Here is an 18026-nt window from a genome sequence, read left to right as displayed (position 1 = left end):
CAGATCTGACTCCAAGAAAAGGGATCCAAACAGATTTAATCCCTTTCCTTTGTTTTAAACTTTATTAGTTTTGACGTGATGCAATTTTTTGAATCTAGCAATAGAGGGATAGAAAGAACGATAGAGGTGAAAGAACAAGGTTTTTGAGAGGAGTTTCTTTTTTGAGCCAATGCTTAACGGAGCTTACCTCTTCGAAGCTCTGATACCATGTGAGAAACCGTTGGAAGAAGTTTTCTGCACAAAAAACAAACAAGAGGAAGAATAATAGAAAAAGCTACGGCACTACAATAGTCGACTCTATCAAAACTAGGGTGACGTCTCCTTTACTGAATATATATATATATATATATATATATATATATATATATATATATATATATATATATATATAGGGAATATTATGATTTTACCCCTCTTGCTGAGGAGCTGAATACATGACTTCTACATGTGTATTTGGATTTGGATCTGGATCCATTTGGATCCCTTATATTCTTAGCAATCTCAACCTTTACAAACAACCAAACTTTTCCCTCCTTTTACACCTGCCACCAGCGTTACACCCCTAAAATACCGAAAACACCAACAAATCCCAAAATAACTGGACTTCCAATACAGCCAATGCGGCATTTTAAAAAAGATTGTGAAGAACCCTTTTTTGTCCCACAGCTGCCCCTCTTCCGTTCTTAAAAAGTATAGAGGAGATGGATGCCAGAGAAAGGTGAATGCTTAATTTTTCTTGATGTTGGACTTTCCTTGTTTTTTAATGTGAGCCCCTTAATCACACACACACATACGCATGCGCGCACACACACACACAGTGAAAACATACTTTCTAGCAAAAAGTCAGGTTTGCAGTTGTGTTTTACTTGTTTTAACCTTATAAATATGCCTATCGTTGCTTGTTTGCTGGAAAACATGTTTTTGGCACACTTTCGCAAAAAAAGAAGTTTGACTTATTGCAAAAGACTCTCTCGAAAAAAGACTTATTGCAAAAGACAGTTGTTTTTTAGATTTCTTTAGAACTTGTCCAGACATCAAAACTTCCTAATTTAGTGCATATTGTTCACTCAATAAACTGTGCAGATCACATCTTTAGTGGTTGATCTATAAATTATGCAGTCTACTAGATAGTGTGTTACTGTAAATAGTACCAAATATATTATTACTACACGCACACACGTGTCACATGCATAGCTATGCTTGTGTGTGTGTACAGAGCTTCACACCATACAGTCACCTCTGTATTCAACCTTTTTTGGTTTTTCTATCATGACATAGTTTGTCCATTGTCCATTGGCCATAAAATTTCAAACTTTGTCCGACTTGCCTTCATCACATTTCCTGTTCTCATTCTCATGTAGAAAGCTATGTTACCAGTATTTCACCCTGCCGTCTACTCTTACTGCACACTACGTAAGACATTTTAGGTTTTAAAATGATGTCTTCTGAGAAGGCTTTGTAAATGGTTAAATAACAAGTTCTTTATGTGAAACAATGAATGAAAATTAGAATCTTGTATAGTTGACTAGAAATAATAACTACATGTGTTTTTTTTTGGCATGCAAGCTGGAAGTGAGAACATGCCCCGACATGCTTCAACATACTATGTTCTGAGAGATTTGAATTGGTTTATCATGCCGAAAGTCTTTCTTTTCTCATGAAGGTACTGTCCGCAGTGCAAGGAAAGGAGGCAGGCAAGCAAAAAACTGGATCTATGGAGACTTCCTGAAGTGCTAGTGATTCATTTGAAGAGGTTCTCTTATAGCAGATCGGTGAAGCATAAATTGGAAAACTTTGTAAACTTCCCGATTCATAACCTCGACTTGACAAACTACGTAGCTAACAAGAACAGTGGTCGCCGCGAGCTTTACGAGCTCTATGCATTGAGCAATCACTACGGTGGCATGGGAAGTGGTCATTATACTGCACACATTAAGGTGATTGTTCAAAATCAATTCTCAGCATGCTAATAGCTTGGTTTAACAAAAAGTACTCTACTGATTCGAATGTTTATGTTTTGTTTGGCCTTTCATTGTGAAGCTTCTTGATGAAAACAGGTGGTATAACTTTGATGACAGTCATATTTCTTCGATAACTGAGGAAGAGATGAAGTCGGCTGCTGCTTATGTGCTTTTCTACAGAAGAGTGAAGGGAGAAGCCAGGTATACCAGTAATGGAGACCAGTCTTGCGCCGGGCAGGAGAACTTTTCTTGCAAGAATTAAGGCAATGCAGAATGACCGAGAAGCCTTAAAAGGGAAAGAAAAAGTTAATCCGGTATCTACCTGCTGCATCTTTCTGGCTGTGAAAAGCATTATTATTCTGCTGTTCTGACATCCGTTGTGATTATAAGCTTGCTGTTCCATGCAGAACGATCAGCAAGAGTGCATGCCTGTTGATCATGCTTGGCACATGGATGCATATGTTGTTTAGCTGATGCATACCAGAGGGTGCACATGCCAATTGCCAAGGCGGGATTAAGTCGTCATGTGCGGCAGTGTGTTCATGTGCCTTCTGAAGGATTGTGGATCTTTAAAAGCATGGTGAGGGTTCAATTTTTCCACTATTCTTTGTAGCTTATGTGATGTATCTCTATCTTGTAGATTAGCAGAAAAAAGAAGAGGGTGCTCGTTACGTTATTCTCTGATGGTTTATCACATACTGTAAAGACCTCAAATTATTTATATGGAAAACTTATCTGGCCTCTGTTATTTGTTATGGTGTTGAATGTCGCATTGGTGAAACGACATGGGAGCTGTTTATAATGAATGTCTTTTCTCATCATGAAGAAATCATACCAGGGTGCAGAGACATAGTTGCTGTCCCTGTGGTGTAAAACTCTGGGGCTAGGACCCGTGCCCCCAAGGCCTATGCTGGGCGTCGGATTAGGGAAGGAGGTAACGCCACAGGAATCAAACCCTGACTGCCTGTTTGACAGCAAGGCCCGCTCCAACTACGCTAACCCCTTTGGATGAAAACCTGCCGAGGTCATTGTGGGTGTCGGAACTGAAACTACGAGGTGGGCACTGGGTAGGTGGGAAAATTCAGTTGGACCTATCAGGCCCAAGGGTCCAGGCCTTTAACCAGGCTATATATTCTGCCCTCCACTGAAACCGCGTGGAGCACTGTGTAGTGGCCGGACAGAGGAGAAGAATGGGCATTAATGCTGTGATCCAGACAGATATAAAATGTGCCATGGTTTCCGGCAAGCCCTCCAGCATATTTGAACAGAAAAAAACCCTCCAGTATATGCACGTAAAACACACTTGAGGGAAGAAAGTCTTTGCTTGCTTTGATCATAAAAGCTTCATCTTCTTCCAAATTATATATATGGGTTAATATTTGGTGCTATTGAAGGCACAGAATTATTGAGTATAAATCAATTTCTTTTTTCATTTTTTTAGATTTTTTTTGGCATATAGGATCTTATGAATGTGATCTACAAGGTTTGTTCAGTAGAATATGAGTTTTGAATAATGTGATTGTGATATGTAAGGTTTTTTAAGGGCTTAAAAAATCAACGGTTGACAATCTACTAACAGTTTACAAAAAAAAAATTTAACACAATTGAAGGTTCAATCCTGAGCAAACAAACCATGCTTAACACATAAATCTGCTCATATTGAGCAATTAAACTTAGAACCTATGATTTCTAGGTCATTAGATTCGTGCTCTGATATATGACAAGGGAAATGGTCCTACCCCTTTTTGTTAGGTTCCGTTAGGACATTCTAAAGATCTTATTTTCAAGTAGGAACCGTTGGATGTATTTATCATTGCTTATTTGCTAAGAAAAATCTTTCTTTCAAATTAGTTTGATGTAAAAAATGCAAATATTCTGTCATCAAATTTTAGTATAACATCAACCATTGATTTTTTTTACCTCTTTAAAATACACATCTGAATGTCACCAAGTTGATTGGACTTTCACAAGTTCGAAACCGACAGGTGTGGTCCCTTGTTGCAAGGTCGAAGTCAGGTGTACTCTCCAGTAGATAGGGGGATCCCAAGAGTTTTACAAACCGAATGTCGATGATGGCGGTTTATGCCTTGACTATAAAAAAAACATGATTTAGATAGAATTAATTTAATAAAAAACATACATTTTATTTGATCAAGCTTTAGTGCAATATGTGCTACTGGTTTTGATTGCTCCAAAAACACAAAAAAATGTAACTGTATATTCAGAATAAGCAAGCCACCAAAACTGTCCTTTGAAATTATTTCTCGGTTTAAAAAATGACTGTCTGGGACTGGTATACATATATATATACACCCCTTGAGCGGTTCCATGAGACCTGTTGCTTATTGGAAGAGAAGGGTGATGTCTTTAAATGAGAACCAGGGATGCCACAAAGAGAGAGAGAGAGAGAGAGAGAGAGAGAGAGAGAGAGAGAGAGAGAGAGAGATGTGGTCAGCCGTATCTTTTGTCTTAAAAAATGCAACATTTGACAACTATCCAATTTTACACTTATCCTTTTTGTCATGGTTTAGACAGATCTTTAATTTACCTTACACAAGATTTTACAAGCAGCATGGATCATCTTTGTTCCTCTTCTAAATCGACTGCACATGCATTACAAATCAAAGAATAAGAAACATTTGGGGGAGGAAATTTTGAACAAGAGGAAGACTATACAATTCTTTCTGCATCTAAGACTGGGAAGCAGACTTGCAGGATGCTCGGCCCTCAAGATTTTGCAAGATTTGAACCTGTAATCCGCGTACAACCTGCCACCTCCAGCAGGACATGGCTCGTCTCTTTGGTAACGTAAATGACCACGCATCAGGCAGCAACTCGAACACAACTCTTCACTTAAAGAAAAACTTCCAGTCGTCATTCTAATTTGCAAGCTTGGTCTTCTCCATGACACCATCCTAAAAAATCAGGCCAAGTTCCAGCTATTAAGCTTGTATATGTTGATGCCTGCTAGAGTCATAATGACTCCGAGCAAGTTGACTAACACAACGCTACTCAAGAAACAAATTGAATAAAAAAATTACAATGCAGTTTGTCTCTTCAAACTCATTTCAACATATCCCATCTTGTTTTAAAGAAAAGAAAAAAACAATTACCAAAAGGGAAAGAGAAAGGCATACCACATGTCATTTCCTGATGTTGACAAGTGTATGGATCCAATTGGAGCATCCTTGAAAGCTGAAGGACAAACCTTTGCATATGGTTGTAGATACTGCAGAGAGAAACAAGCAAATGTAAGCATGTAATCTGTTGTTGCAACAAGCAGTGTTATCACTAAAACAGTAAATGAGAACAAGAACTGTGTCCAACGCATGATCATCTCAACTAACTCAATCCCATATACAACAAGATGGTTGATAATGGAACCCTTCACATAGTTATCCCTGGTAACAAAAATCTCACTGGTATAACCTCGCATATTTTTCAAGTAATTTTCCTCTAAAATTAGCAGAGAAACTGAAAGTATAGAATACGTCAAATTGCAGAAATATCAAGCTATCATTTCACATGGGAAGTGAGGAGATTCTAAGGAGAAACACCAGCCTATCATTTCTCATGATAATTGGCAACCTATAGACACATCTGAAGTGTTTAACTATGAAAAAGTTCCATCTTCTGCAACTTTTCTTCACATATTTGCATGCCTAGTGTTCTCTTAACTTGGGCTCTAAATAAGAACACTAAATCAGCTGCTTGAACTAATATTTAAAACGAACACTACAGGATACTAGCCAGAAATCAATATCTGCCCTAATGCTAACCAACTCATGTTCGTTGATGAATTAAGCAACAAATGAGGGGGCTGGCGAAGCAGTTGCTGGGGATACTGGAACTCAATTTCAGATGACTAAAGTAGGAAGAGAAGTATGTTGCCTCCAAACATGAGAATGCTAACATGATAATTTCCAATTTTGGTCATGATGCACATTTGAACTCTATTTAACACTTGTGAAGGACAAGATCATGCATACCTTAGCCTGTGGCGATTACAAGATGCGAAAAATGCAACAAGACCATTTAATATACTCCGAACAGCACGGAAGATCTGTAGATGGTAAACACATCTAACTTTAATTTGCTGTAAAATGTCATCCAAGGACTGAGAAAACGAATAAACAAAAAAAATTGACAACCTGTGAGTAAAGGACATCCCAAAGAGACTGCAAAATCGAGACCTCATACGAGGCTGCCTTTGTCTGTGATACAGATGAAGTTCTGGCAGCAAATGAAGCGATATCTACAAGAAATTGGAGAAGGTTGGCGAATAGCAACACTGTATAATTTACCAATGCAAGAAGCAGACGGATGGGTGTCATTAAGACCTCCCACAATGAGCAGAACAAAGGATATATAAAAGAAGTTGCTGCAGGGATAAACAACCATGTTAAGATCAATATATACAACAAATATATCAGAAACACAAGTTTTCAAACAACAAGAGAGGAACCAAAATTCAAGGCATACCGATGGTCCAAATCATGGAAAGAAGAGACTCGATCGGCCAGAGTAAAAACTCTACCATATCGGATACTGTGACATATATTGCCTCCAGAACCATCAAAGCAGAAGAAAATGTATCCTCTAATGTCTCAACAATGGTACTCCAAACAGGGAAGAGGAAATCTACAGCCTCAAGAAGCGGTTCCATAAAAGGCTTTGTTAATGCTGACACAAATGGTCTCACAGAATTCACTGTTGATAAAAACCGCTCGATAGCTTTACCAAGATGATGCAAGAAAAGCATTGTAGCAACATACTTGATCCTTGAAATCATGTCCCAGGATTCTATCCAGTCAAAAAGTGGCTTAAATAACAGAGCTGCAGTTGCCCTGAAAACAGGAACATTCTTGTACAGATCATAGGATGCAATGAGGACGGTCACGAGAGACATCAGAACATAAATAGTCCTCACTAAAGGCTTCATCCATGGGCGGTAAAATTTGCGGAACACTGGGTAGGACTGAAAGAAAATAACCCAAGCAGGAAGCCCCAGCTCTAGCAAAGTAAGAAGCCTCAGATTTGGAGTAATTATCTGATTCAGCTTTAACGGAAGGTCATGGTCAGTGAATCTAAATTGGAGTAAAGAATTCCCATAAAGAGTTGCATCAAAACCTACATCTGATTTTATAGAGTCTATGCCACATTGGTTGCTAGTTCCAACAGGTTTTTGGACTGAATCAATGTCCAAGTTCACCCTAGAATCTTGAGTGAGGTGGTCTGCCATGCATCCACAACTGTTCCGCTTGACCAATGTATGATTTCGGTAGCAAAGTTTCTCATTAAGTATTTGTCCTCCATTAGCAGATTTAGTTGTCGCCATAAGGTGTTCACAGAAATCAAGACCAACATCCTCTCTGAGAGATCCTGATGATGGTCTGACATGAAATAATGAACCTTGACAGGGCCCTACAGAATGGCAGCCAAGACAAGCAGATTGATTGGATAGCAGCTCTAGATTAAAAGCAAATGAGCTAGTCTCCGAGTCAGTTCCTGAGAACCATGAAGAGATGCAAGAAGATGCTTGTTCGACTGTTTGGAATTCCCATTTTTTCATGCATTTTACTTCAAAAGCAAGATTTGTGTCCGTCTGCATGAAAGAGAAATTTATTAGCATAAAGTTAACCCTGAAAACACCAATCATCTTGCACAACATATACCTGAAGCTCATTCAGGTAATTAATACCACAGACATCCTTCCATGCCACTTCAAATACAATAAATCCATGCAAAGTTTGACATAGTTCCATCTGAGGGAACAAGGATGCCTTGCGCCATTTTGCTGCATCAATGACAGGGGACCATCTGTATGGCTTCTTCAGTTCAACCACATTAATAAGTTCAGGACTACTGTTGCTTCTTGATTCCAGATTGCTGTTATGCCTTGCCCTAGTATTGGCAAAAGGAGATTCCCGGTACTGTACATAGCAAATGAGAAAAGATAAATAAGACAGTTCATGTTTCTGACCATGACAAAAGATAAAAGAAGCACAAGAAATAGAGAGATTTAAAAATATCAGACCTTAGCAACCAAATATTGCCACACATGTTTTGGTTTTGATAGTCTAGTCGTCAACCATGGACGGTTGTCAACCAAGATAAAAAGTTTATCGCTCTCAGTGGGAAAGTATAAGAAGGTTCTAGAAAGATAAGATTGTATATCCCTGCAATGGAGAAAATGAGAAAGGGTGACATGTTTGAATACTGGAAAAGATGGAAACACAAAACACATGAATGCACAAACACACAAAGAGGAAAAAAAATATAGATGGATGTGCTATAATACATGAAAAGATGGACAGTGCACACACACACACACACACACACACACACACACACACACACACACACACACACACACAACGAGAAGGAAATAAACAGAAAGGATGGATGATAGATAAGCGCATATCCCCCCCCCCCGACCCCCCACAAAAAAAGAGAGAGAGAGAGACCTCTCAAAAGTAAAATTTGTAGCAACAATACAAGCTACATGATTCCCTTTTTTCTCTCTCTAAAAAGAATACAAATAAGGAACCAAGAAATGATGTACAGTACACCACCACACATTATCAAACATGCATACTACCATAAGTTCAACAGTTCAACTGGATATAAAATATCACGCAAGTCAACCGTGGGTTGGTTAACTTCCACAAGAAATATGCCAGGTTCTGTTTGCAGTTTCAACATCAGGAACGGATGCAATGAAAAATACGGTTGCGCATAGAGTCTCCACAGTTATCAACATACTTTCAACTATTATGACATATGGGAAAAACATCACAAAATAACAGAAACTATGAAAACATCAACATAATGGTCATCTGGTATCAACAGTCTTAGTCAAAATCTAAAAGATCCCAATACGAATTACATGTAAATCAGGGGCTACAAACTAAAATAGCGTCTAATTGTCAAAAATGTCACAGCAGCAAAGTTAGAACTATTTCACAATAAGACTAATTAATTACCCGATCTGTAATGATGTTAATGGAAAGATTTCACGATTCTGCATCCTTTACCACTCACCATCATCTTCTAACAATGTGACTCCAACGGTGAGACCATATAATCTGAAATATATGAACTTTAATTATTCTCAGATAACACTTCACGATTCAAAAAGTTCACAAAAAAAACAACAAGAAGTACAGAATAGAAGGTAGAAAGCGAAACAAGGAGCGCGGAAGAAGAAAATTAAACCTCTGCTGATCACAACGATCCTACACTTCATTGCACTAATAAATCGAGAACTAGAGGCGCACGAATTCCTTATTTCTCGCCGATAAAAATCAGAATTTGACAAGACAAAAGGGAGAAAGACAAAGAAAATTCACAAAAATTACATAAAATATCCAACTATTCCACCTAATTTCCTAATACGAGAACCTTTCAATCCAACTCCGCAACGATCATAAATAACAAAACCGGAAAGAAAAATCCCAACACGATTACGAAAACGAACTTCAATTCCAAAAATTCCAAACTATTGCCCAAAAAAACACCGCAAAAGGACACGACACACGAATGCATAACAATTTGATAAAAAAAAAGACGAGAAAACCAAATTCTCAGAAAAACCGACGGATACAAAACCGATAAAACGAGAACAAACATAAAAAACAGATTTTAAGACCAAAAAACCTACAATCTGACCTTATTCTCGACTCTAGCTCCCAAAAAACTCCATCAAAATGAAAAGAATAAAACTCCAACCAGAAATCAAGCCAGCGAAACGCCAAATTAAACCAAACGATCTCATCGGCCGAAAAAGAAAAGCCAAAAAACGAATAAAAAGAAAACGAAAAAATAGGAAACTTACCTAAAAATTCCCCTCAAGAGACAAAATCCCCCGGATTCAGGAGCGAACGAGGATTCTTACCAGCCAATTCGAAGCCCTAAATCGGGTTAAAGGCCAAAAAAAAATAGCAAGATTTCGATCTCTCCCGAACGGCGCCTCAACGAACGTCCCGGCGAAGATCCACCGCCCTTTCCCCCTCCGTTCTTCTTCCTATCTGTCCCTTGAATCACCGAAAAGTTAGGGTTTTCCCTTATCCCTTCCGCGTACTAATCGGATTTGCAGAGCGAGCGAGAGAGAGAGAGACTTCCATGAGACTCTCAGGCTCTGGCGTCATTTAAAAGGCTTCCCATCTTTACCGCCTTCGTTTTAACAGAGTAACAAAATGACGTTAATACCCCTTTGTTTGGGGTAGTATTTAGTAACAGGTCTGGGTCTGTGGGTCGGGGCAGAACCGGTTAGCAGCATAGTAGATGTAGATCCAAACACGGGCTCCCAGCAATGGAAACGGTGGGCTGGTAGGTTCACCTGATAGTTGGTGAATGGTTTTGGGATCTTCAATATGAATTGAGCTTGCCGCTCGGCTCGGCTGGACTCAGTTTCTCTTGGTTTGGCACACAATGAAGCTTGATGTTGGACATTTTGGGTCTAAGTTCAACCCACAAAATAACCCGGTTTGACACAGTCAGTGGGAAGTTAATAGGGGTTAGTGGGGGTGGAGGTTACATGAATGCGGAGAGACCACGTTCATGTAACAACCCCTATCTCCCACTATAAATGAAGAGGTTGGGGCTGTATGATGAGAGCATCCACCCTATTGCTCACATTCCAATAATTTTCATTGGGTTCATGGTCTTGCTCACCATTGACCTAAGACCTAGGCTCATCATAGGCATCGATAGGTTGAGGAGAACGACCAGCACCCGCACGTCACATCTATGGCATCTACTAATACATATTTACATTTCGGTTTTGATTTTGAGAATACGCCAATATTGGGTTATGGAACCACACAACACGCATTCTGCTGGGCATGTGGGTGCATCGAGAGCGTTTAACTCAAGCCTGCTAACACAAACTCGAGTGTACTATCGCCTTTTCGTGCCATCGACAGTAGCGGTCACTGCTGACATAGATGATAGGTAGCAAAATGGGGGCCAGCATGTGCGTATACCCGTTCTGCTACCGTTGACCGGCAGCGATGCTAGCAGAAACCGTAGGTGATACTCTTTGATTTTTCTGAGAAACCGAAGGGTTTCAGTTTAAAAATAAAAAATAAAAAAAATAGAGGGTTTTTGCCAATTACCCGCCGATACGTCCCCGTCGGGGAGTTAAAGGGGGAGGGAGGGAAAAAAAGCTAGCAGTCTCGCAGGCGTTGTTGGCTGCGTTATGCCCTCGCTGGTGGTGACTTTCACCGAGTCACCAGCAGCCTCGCCGATGACATACTCTGCAATTGGGAGGCCAAAAGGGAATATGCCCTAATCGATGGCCATCCATCATGGTGTTGCCATCGTCGGGGAGCAGGTGCTGCTTGTCGCTGGGGCTTGATGCCTCACCGACAACATCACCAGTGATGTCCCCTGTCACGGGATGCAGAAGGGTTATTTGCCCTCTTTCAATCTCTACTCTGGTCGGCTATTCGACTGCAGTCACCGAAAATCTCAGGGGGACCTCTTTTGCATGTCGTCCCCAATTCGCTGACAACACCATCATCGATGGACCATCGAGCTGGCCGGAACCCCAAAATCCTCGTTGGATGGGTTTCTTTTAGAGGGGTTCCGGCCATGGATCGTCGTCGGGGAGTTGACGATGGCTTCGGTTGCCGGGCATCATTGTTTTCACTGGTGATTTAGTGGCTTCTCTGAAAGGCGAAGGGTTTGCCCCTTTGTTTTTTGAGAAACTGAATGCACCCTTTCATTTTTATTTTGGTTACCCGGATCGAGTATTCTAACCCGGTGTTGGACCCGATCCAGACCCATTCTGGGTGGATCAGGTCTACTGGTATGTCGGGTCGGTCCTGACCCATGTTTGGATTTGGAGAGCTAGAGTCTTGTTTGGACTGGGCCTGTCCCGGATACTGTTTGGATCGGGTCCCGTTCGGATCGGGTCTGATCCAAACCTGTTTAGACCCGGTCAAACCTGAATCCTGTTTGAATCGGGTTAGACTCGAGTTTATGTTATGAATCAGATCTAGATTCGAATTGTATTGGATAGGGTCCGTAATAGGAACTAGACATTATTTACACCTGAATCGGATCAGTGATCGATACAGCCCTTTTCGAGACTAATTGGGAGCCATTTTTGACCGGTTTCTTACAATTTTTCATCATTTATGAGATGTAGAGACCTTATTTTCATGAATTCATAAAAAGATAGATTTTCTCATTTAGTTATAGGGTTGTATCAACTTTTGTTCATGTTTTACACTGGTTCATTAGGTCTAGAACCAGTTCAGACCCTTAGATGATTGGTTAGAAGCTGTTTCAAACTAGTTCAAGATATTTTTAGATCGGTTTCAGCTTAAGGACCCTGAGTTTTACCCATATGAGCTTATTTTTATTATTTTTCATGCTTTATAAGATTTGATTGTTAAGAAATCATGGCTTATGCATGTTAATTCATGTGTTTTATATTGGTTAAGTTATACATAATATTTTTAAGCATGAATTATGATTAAATTCATGACATTTTATCACCAAAATTAATTTATGCATATAAGTTGAAGCATGAACTTGTATTTTGATGATATAATATATATTTTGTCATGAATATACACGCATTAACATGTGTGTATGGGCATGTTCCATAATACGAATATATTTTCGGTAAATGATCTTAATTGACTGATTCATGCAATTGCCAAAGTGATCTGAGTTGTATTGATTAAGGATTCTTTAGATCGTATTAAGATTCGTTATTATGATTATGTGTGACTTTATGAAACAGTGATTCTATCCAAAGGTAGATTGTTGTGTTCCAAATTCACATAGGGTGTAATAGTAGATGTGTATTCCAACCCATGAAGCATATTGATACTCAAAGGTACGGTGGTGAATTGCGTTTTATTACATAATATGCTAGTTTCACCAACTCAAGTCAATTTTTTGTGAATTTAAAAGATGGAGCAACTATGAGTATTGTCATTTTCACCAAAGTGGAACGATAATGGTTTAACTATGTTTGTCTCAAAAAAGGTGAATGCTAAAGGGTCTCACTTTTACTTTTTTATCACAAGTCTCGTCTGAGCAATAATAAAGTCTTCTCTTTCATTCCTTGTTGTATCAAGTTTTTTTCTTATCGACGGTTCTAATAACATTCACCTTTTAGACAAATTAAATTTTTTAGATTGAAAAGAAATAGTGTTGTTTACTCTGAGTTACATAGACCTTAACTTGGCCCTTAGAACTGACGAACCTCTCGCTCTTATAGAGCAGAGCACAACCGAACAGAAAGTTGCCTTTGAGAAGTGGGAGTGCTCCACCAGACTTAGCCTATTGCTTTTGCAATCTCGAATGGCTAAGAATATTTGAGGCGTTATCCCTCACTTCAGGACAGTGAAAGAACTTTTTAGAGCTATTGAGGCTCAATTTGTCAATTCTAATAAGGCAAAGGCCAGTACATTAATGTTCAAACTGGTATCTATGAAATATATTGGCAACAGTTACATCTGACAACACATTTTGAAAATGAGGTACATTGCATCTTAGTTGAATGACATGAAGTTCAACATTTTTTATTCTTTCTTGGTCCATCTGATTTTGACATTATTGCCTACTAAATATGTACCCTTCAAAATCTCCTACAACACACATAATAATGAGTGGTCTTTTAATGACCTATTGTCTATATGTGTTAAAGAAGAGGAGAGACTGAAGGGTGAGAGGGTGCCAAGTGCACATATGACCTCTCATAAGGAAAAACAGAGGCCAGGGCTAAAGAAAAGTTTCTTAAAAAGGAAGAACAAGAAGAAAGCCTTTGGTAAGAGTTTTAACTCTCAGGCAAAAGTCAAATCTTAGGCAGAAGGTTCTTCTATAAAGTGTTTCTTCTGCATGAAGAAGGGGTATAAGAAGGTGGACTGCTTAACGCATAAGAAATGACTCGAAAATAAAGGTAATAGGTCATTCGTTTCTCATGAGTACAATTTGATTTATTTTTATTGCATAGTTTGTGGATTGATTCTGATGCCATGGTGCACATTGCCAACTCTTTGTAGGTATCTCTGAACAAAAAAGAACCAATAGAGCATGAAATAAACATCTTCTTAGGAAATAAGATGCGTTCACATGTTAAGAACATTGGGACCTGCAGAGTTGTGTTGGAATCGGGATTCATTTTGGATTTGATTGATACATTTTATGTTTAATCCTATAGTTAGAACCTGATTTCAATTTTGAAATTTAATAAGTTTGGTTTTAGTTTTAAATTTGAAAACTTTAAGCTTGTTATTATAATTTTTTTTATTAATATAGGTTCTACATATGTGTGTGATGGTTTGTATCAGTTAAAAATCGAATTTCAAATTCAAAAATTTCATTCTGTTGAGAACACAATGATTGACAATAAACGTGGTATGAAGGAAGATCAATCCTACTTGTTTTGACATCGAAGGTTAGGACATATCTCGAAAGAGAGAGTCTAAAGACTTATGAAAGAAGGAATCCTTAGATCCCTTGATTTCATGGATATACAGTCATGCATTGACTGCATAAAGGCTAATGAGTCTAATACATATAAGAAAGGTACCAAACGCAACAATAAAAAGTTGGAGATAGTGCATACGAATGTTTGCGACATTTTTTTACCATATTATATGGGTGAAAAGTATTTTGTCACTTTTATAGACGATTACTCACAGTATATGTATCTCTACTTATTATTTAAAAAATCAAAAGTTTTTTAAGTTTTTAAGGACTTAAAGAAAAAAGTAGAGAAACAAACTGATGAAGTTATTAAGGTTGTCAGGTCTGATAAAGGTGACAAATATTATGGTCGTTTCACTGAGATGAGACAAAAAAAAGGCCATTAGCGCAGTTTTTAAAAGAGGAAGGCATTGTATCTCAGTATACCATGCTTGGTAGTACCTACCAAAACCGTGTAGCAGAAAGAAGAAACTGTATGCTTAAAGAAATGGTTTGAACGATGTTGAATCACTCAAACCTTTTTTTGACCTTATGGAGTGAAGCTCTTAGGGCAACAATGCATATTTTTAATAAGGTTCTTACGAAGGTTGTTCAGAAGACTCCTTATGAGTTATTGATAGATAGAATACCTTCTCTATCAGATATGCGCATATGGAGATGTCCAGCTTAAGTTAAATTCTATAACCCACATATAAAAGCCTTTGATCCTAGGATGACTAGTGGATTTTTCATTGGTTATCCACAAAGGTCAAAGGGTTTTAGGTTTTATTGTTCATCTCATATACCACAGATAGTGAAAACACACTACAAGAAAAATGTCAAATAGAGACAGAAATTTGTGACAAAAATAATCTGTCGTAATTTTGCGACGGATTAGTGAGAAAAAATGAGTTGTCCCTAAAATTTGATTTAGTTACGGGATTTGCGACAGAACAATTTCGTCACCAAATTCATCGCTAATTAGCGATGGAATTACATCCATCGTAAACTATGTCACAACTTAGCGACGAATTAACGATTACTTTTTTCTATCGTTGCTTTGTCGCTAATTAACAATAATGTTTATGACAAAATATTTCTGTCGTAAATCCGTCGCTACGTAGCATCAGTGTTGGCGAAAAAATTGTTTCGTTATGAATTCGTCACTAATTTTCGATGTAAAATGGTCATCTAGGGCACGAAATTAACTCTGCTCTCTCTCTCTCACCCATGCTACTCGCCCCGACCACCTATCGCTCTCCGGTGACCGCTCCAGCCACCTACCACTCTCTGGCGACCACCCCAACCACCTCCTTCTCCCTGTGTTTGACAGACACCCCGACGACCCTGAGACCCCCCCCCCCCTCTTCGTGTCTCCTCTCGTTTCCCCAGCGGCCACCGACGACTAGAGCTGCCAGCGACTGCGCCGACGATCACCTCGTTGTCGTCCCTCTCTGATCTTGCTTTCCAGTAGCCTTTCTCGACCGACGACCTCTTTTCCCTGGCGACACCTTCCTCAAACCCTCCCGGTTGCCGTCGACATAACCTCGAGCCCTATTTGACTGCCAACTGTCGTCACCGTTGCTCCGACGAGCATCACCACGCCTCTCATTTTGTTCCTCTCTTCAGGTAACCTCTTCCCCCTTTTTTATCCGGCCTTCTTCTCATTCTTCTTCTTCGACCTTCTTCCTCCGGCAGGCGGCAGGGTTGCCACCTGTGTTGGGTCGAATGGCTGACAGGGGCCAATCCCCTGCCGCCCCCTCTCTTTTCTGTTGGCAGGGGCCTCGGCCTCTGCCTCCGTTTTCTTCGTCTGGCTTGGGGAAGGGCTCCCGAGGGGCCCTTGTGTTTTGGTTGGCAGGGTGGTAGGGCCCCCCTGCCTGCCTCTGGTTGGTAGGTCGGTGGGGGCAAAAACCTTGTTGCCTCCCCTTCTTTTTCTCAGCATGTGGGCAGGGGTCGAGCCCTGTCGCCCCTGTCTCCTTTTGTTTTTTTTCAGTAGGGGGGAGCCCCTTGCCTTCGGTTTTGTCTTTCGGCAGAAGGATTTGCCCTTTGCCTTCGTGTGTCTTTCGGCAGAGGGCAGAGCTCCCCCTGCTCCTTTTGTTTTTTCTGGCATGGGGTAAAGCCCCTGCCTCCTTTGGTTTCCCAACAGGGGGCGAAGCTTCCCATTCTTCCTGTTTCTATTCATAATCTTGCCTTGAAAACTTGAAGTTTACTTCAATGCGGGTGTTGTTATTTTTATATTACTCTAAGTTATTTTATATTACCTGCTTGGAAACTGAAATATGACATCTCTACTTTGATGCATGACTTTGTTTCCATATACAAATCCACATTTAAATGCATGTTTGGTTCTCTGGTTTCATTTCATGTTATTTAATTTCTTGGATGCAACACTTTTCTGTTCACATACTCACTTAGTTGTGGATATCTAGGACTGCTTTGATGGAGTTTGGAGATCATGTTGAGCATGATTTTAATGTGTGAAAATAAAGTGTTCTTATTTTTGGAGTTCGGATTCCATGCTAGGCATGGTAGAAGTTAGCGAGATATTGGAGTGTGTTTGTTGCAGATATATGTTTGACATTGTTTTGATATGAATGATTTGAATGAATTGCAATGTTTAATGTGTCTCTATCCATGCTTGCATGAAGTTATTTTTCATTTGATTATGCCTTCCATGTGAAATTGCATCATGAAAACATGCTTAAAATGAATGTATCATTTTATGGATTATGATTTCATATTTCTAAATATCCTTGTGATGTGTATAAATATGATTTGATGGTGTTAACACAAAAATATTGAATTGTCAATGCATGCATAATAGTTCATGAAATTACATTTTATGTTAAGCATGTTTATGGTATAGAGAAAAAAATTTACCCATTAACTGAAACAAAAAAATTGCTCACAAATAATCACCAAACAATAATTAATAGATTAATTAGATATTTTTTTCATCATAGCATTATTATGATTCTCTTTTAACTGGTGATGATAATATCCATAACATTATAGGACAAAATGACTGCAAATCGTTAATGTACCGTAGGATAGTTGATAATGAGGTGTCGCATGAATATATGTATGATGTTGACAGTTTTATTGAATTTGCAACGGCAAGTGTCAGGGCAGTGGATCTCACTGGTCGGATCAGATGCCCATGCACAATGTGTAAGAATAATCGATTTGTAGAACCTCATGGAGTTAGACATCACCTATATAGGAAGGGTTTTATTAGTGGTTATCAGAATTGGATGCTTCACGGTATTGAATTTTAGAATATTTTTGATGCACGAGTGGATGTGGTGCACGATAATCTATATATGATTTTGATATTTGATACTGCAGGACTATAAATGGGTTCTGCTATGGGACCTAGTGATGTACCGACTGAGGTAGAGGAAAAAACAACAAATGATGCAGCTAGTAGATTTTATGACTTAGAGATGTTAATGAGCCACTATAGAATAGTTGCGAGAGTCACACTATTTTGTCTGCAGTTCTTCAAGTACTGAATTTGAAGTCACAGTATAATTTGAGTCAATCATGTTTTGACCGTCTATGCTCTATTGTGAAGAGTATGTTGTCAAAAGATGAGAAATTGCCAAAAAATCTCTACCGTGAGAAGGTTTT

At 39.1% G+C, this 18026-nt stretch overlaps 2 protein-coding genes across 4 annotated transcripts in view; one reads left to right on the top strand and one right to left on the bottom strand.

Moving 5' to 3' along the window:
* LOC149840607 (ubiquitin carboxyl-terminal hydrolase 5-like) overlaps positions 1–2706 on the top strand; it is a 114211-nt gene extending 111505 nt beyond the window's left edge. The window contains exons 12-14 of one of the 2 annotated variants that reach the window (XM_090003224.1): positions 1664–1937; positions 2041–2275; positions 2369–2706. In XM_090003224.1, coding sequence (XP_089859350.1) covers positions 1664–1937; positions 2041–2223 — 457 coding nt within the window. In that variant the 3' untranslated portion in view covers positions 2224–2275; positions 2369–2706. Of the gene's footprint in view, positions 1–1663; positions 1938–2040; positions 2276–2368 lie in introns of those variants that run through there. The other variant, XM_090003225.1, reaches the window with a different exon arrangement.
* Positions 2707–4423: 1717 nt separating this feature from the next.
* LOC149840606 (uncharacterized) lies at positions 4424–10098 on the bottom strand. Of its 2 annotated transcripts, XM_090004494.1 has the most exons (10): positions 9799–10098; positions 8948–9049; positions 7999–8140; positions 7637–7894; positions 6444–7566; positions 6113–6342; positions 5951–6024; positions 5099–5190; positions 4712–4808; positions 4424–4564 (listed from the first exon to the last, which is right to left on the bottom strand). In XM_090004494.1, exons 2-10 carry the CDS (start codon positions 8989–8991, stop codon positions 4501–4503), a joined length of 2124 nt encoding a protein of 707 aa, XP_089860620.1. In that variant the 5' UTR covers positions 8992–9049; positions 9799–10098; the 3' UTR covers positions 4424–4500. The 2 variants fall into 2 exon arrangements, with proteins under 2 accessions (XP_089860620.1, XP_089860621.1); XM_090004495.1 differs by lacking the exon at positions 4424–4564 and having other exon boundaries at positions 4677–4876.
* Between the last annotated feature and the right edge of the window lie 7928 nt (positions 10099–18026).

Source organism: Nuphar pumila, chromosome 4, assembly GCF_984573655.1.
Source record: "Nuphar pumila chromosome 4, dmNupPumi1.hap1.1, whole genome shotgun sequence".
Lineage (NCBI taxonomy): Eukaryota > Viridiplantae > Streptophyta > Magnoliopsida > Nymphaeales > Nymphaeaceae > Nuphar > Nuphar pumila.
Note: the sequence above shows the minus strand (reverse complement) of the source record. Positions and strands in the feature narration are given on the sequence as shown.

Bases quoted from the DNA above. Each gene is read 5' to 3' on its own strand.
- LOC149840606 (XM_090004494.1), bottom strand. From the start codon at position 8,991: ATGCAGAATCGTGAAATCTTTCCATTAACATCATTACAGATCGG. The intron at 8,141-8,947 runs GTAATTAATTAG...TCTCCATTGCAG, and splicing joins TTAACATCATTACAGATCGG to GGATATACAATCTTATCTTT. The intron at 5,191-5,950 runs GTATGCATGATC...TTCTCTCTGCAG, and splicing joins TGTAATCGCCACAGGCTAAG to TATCTACAACCATATGCAAA.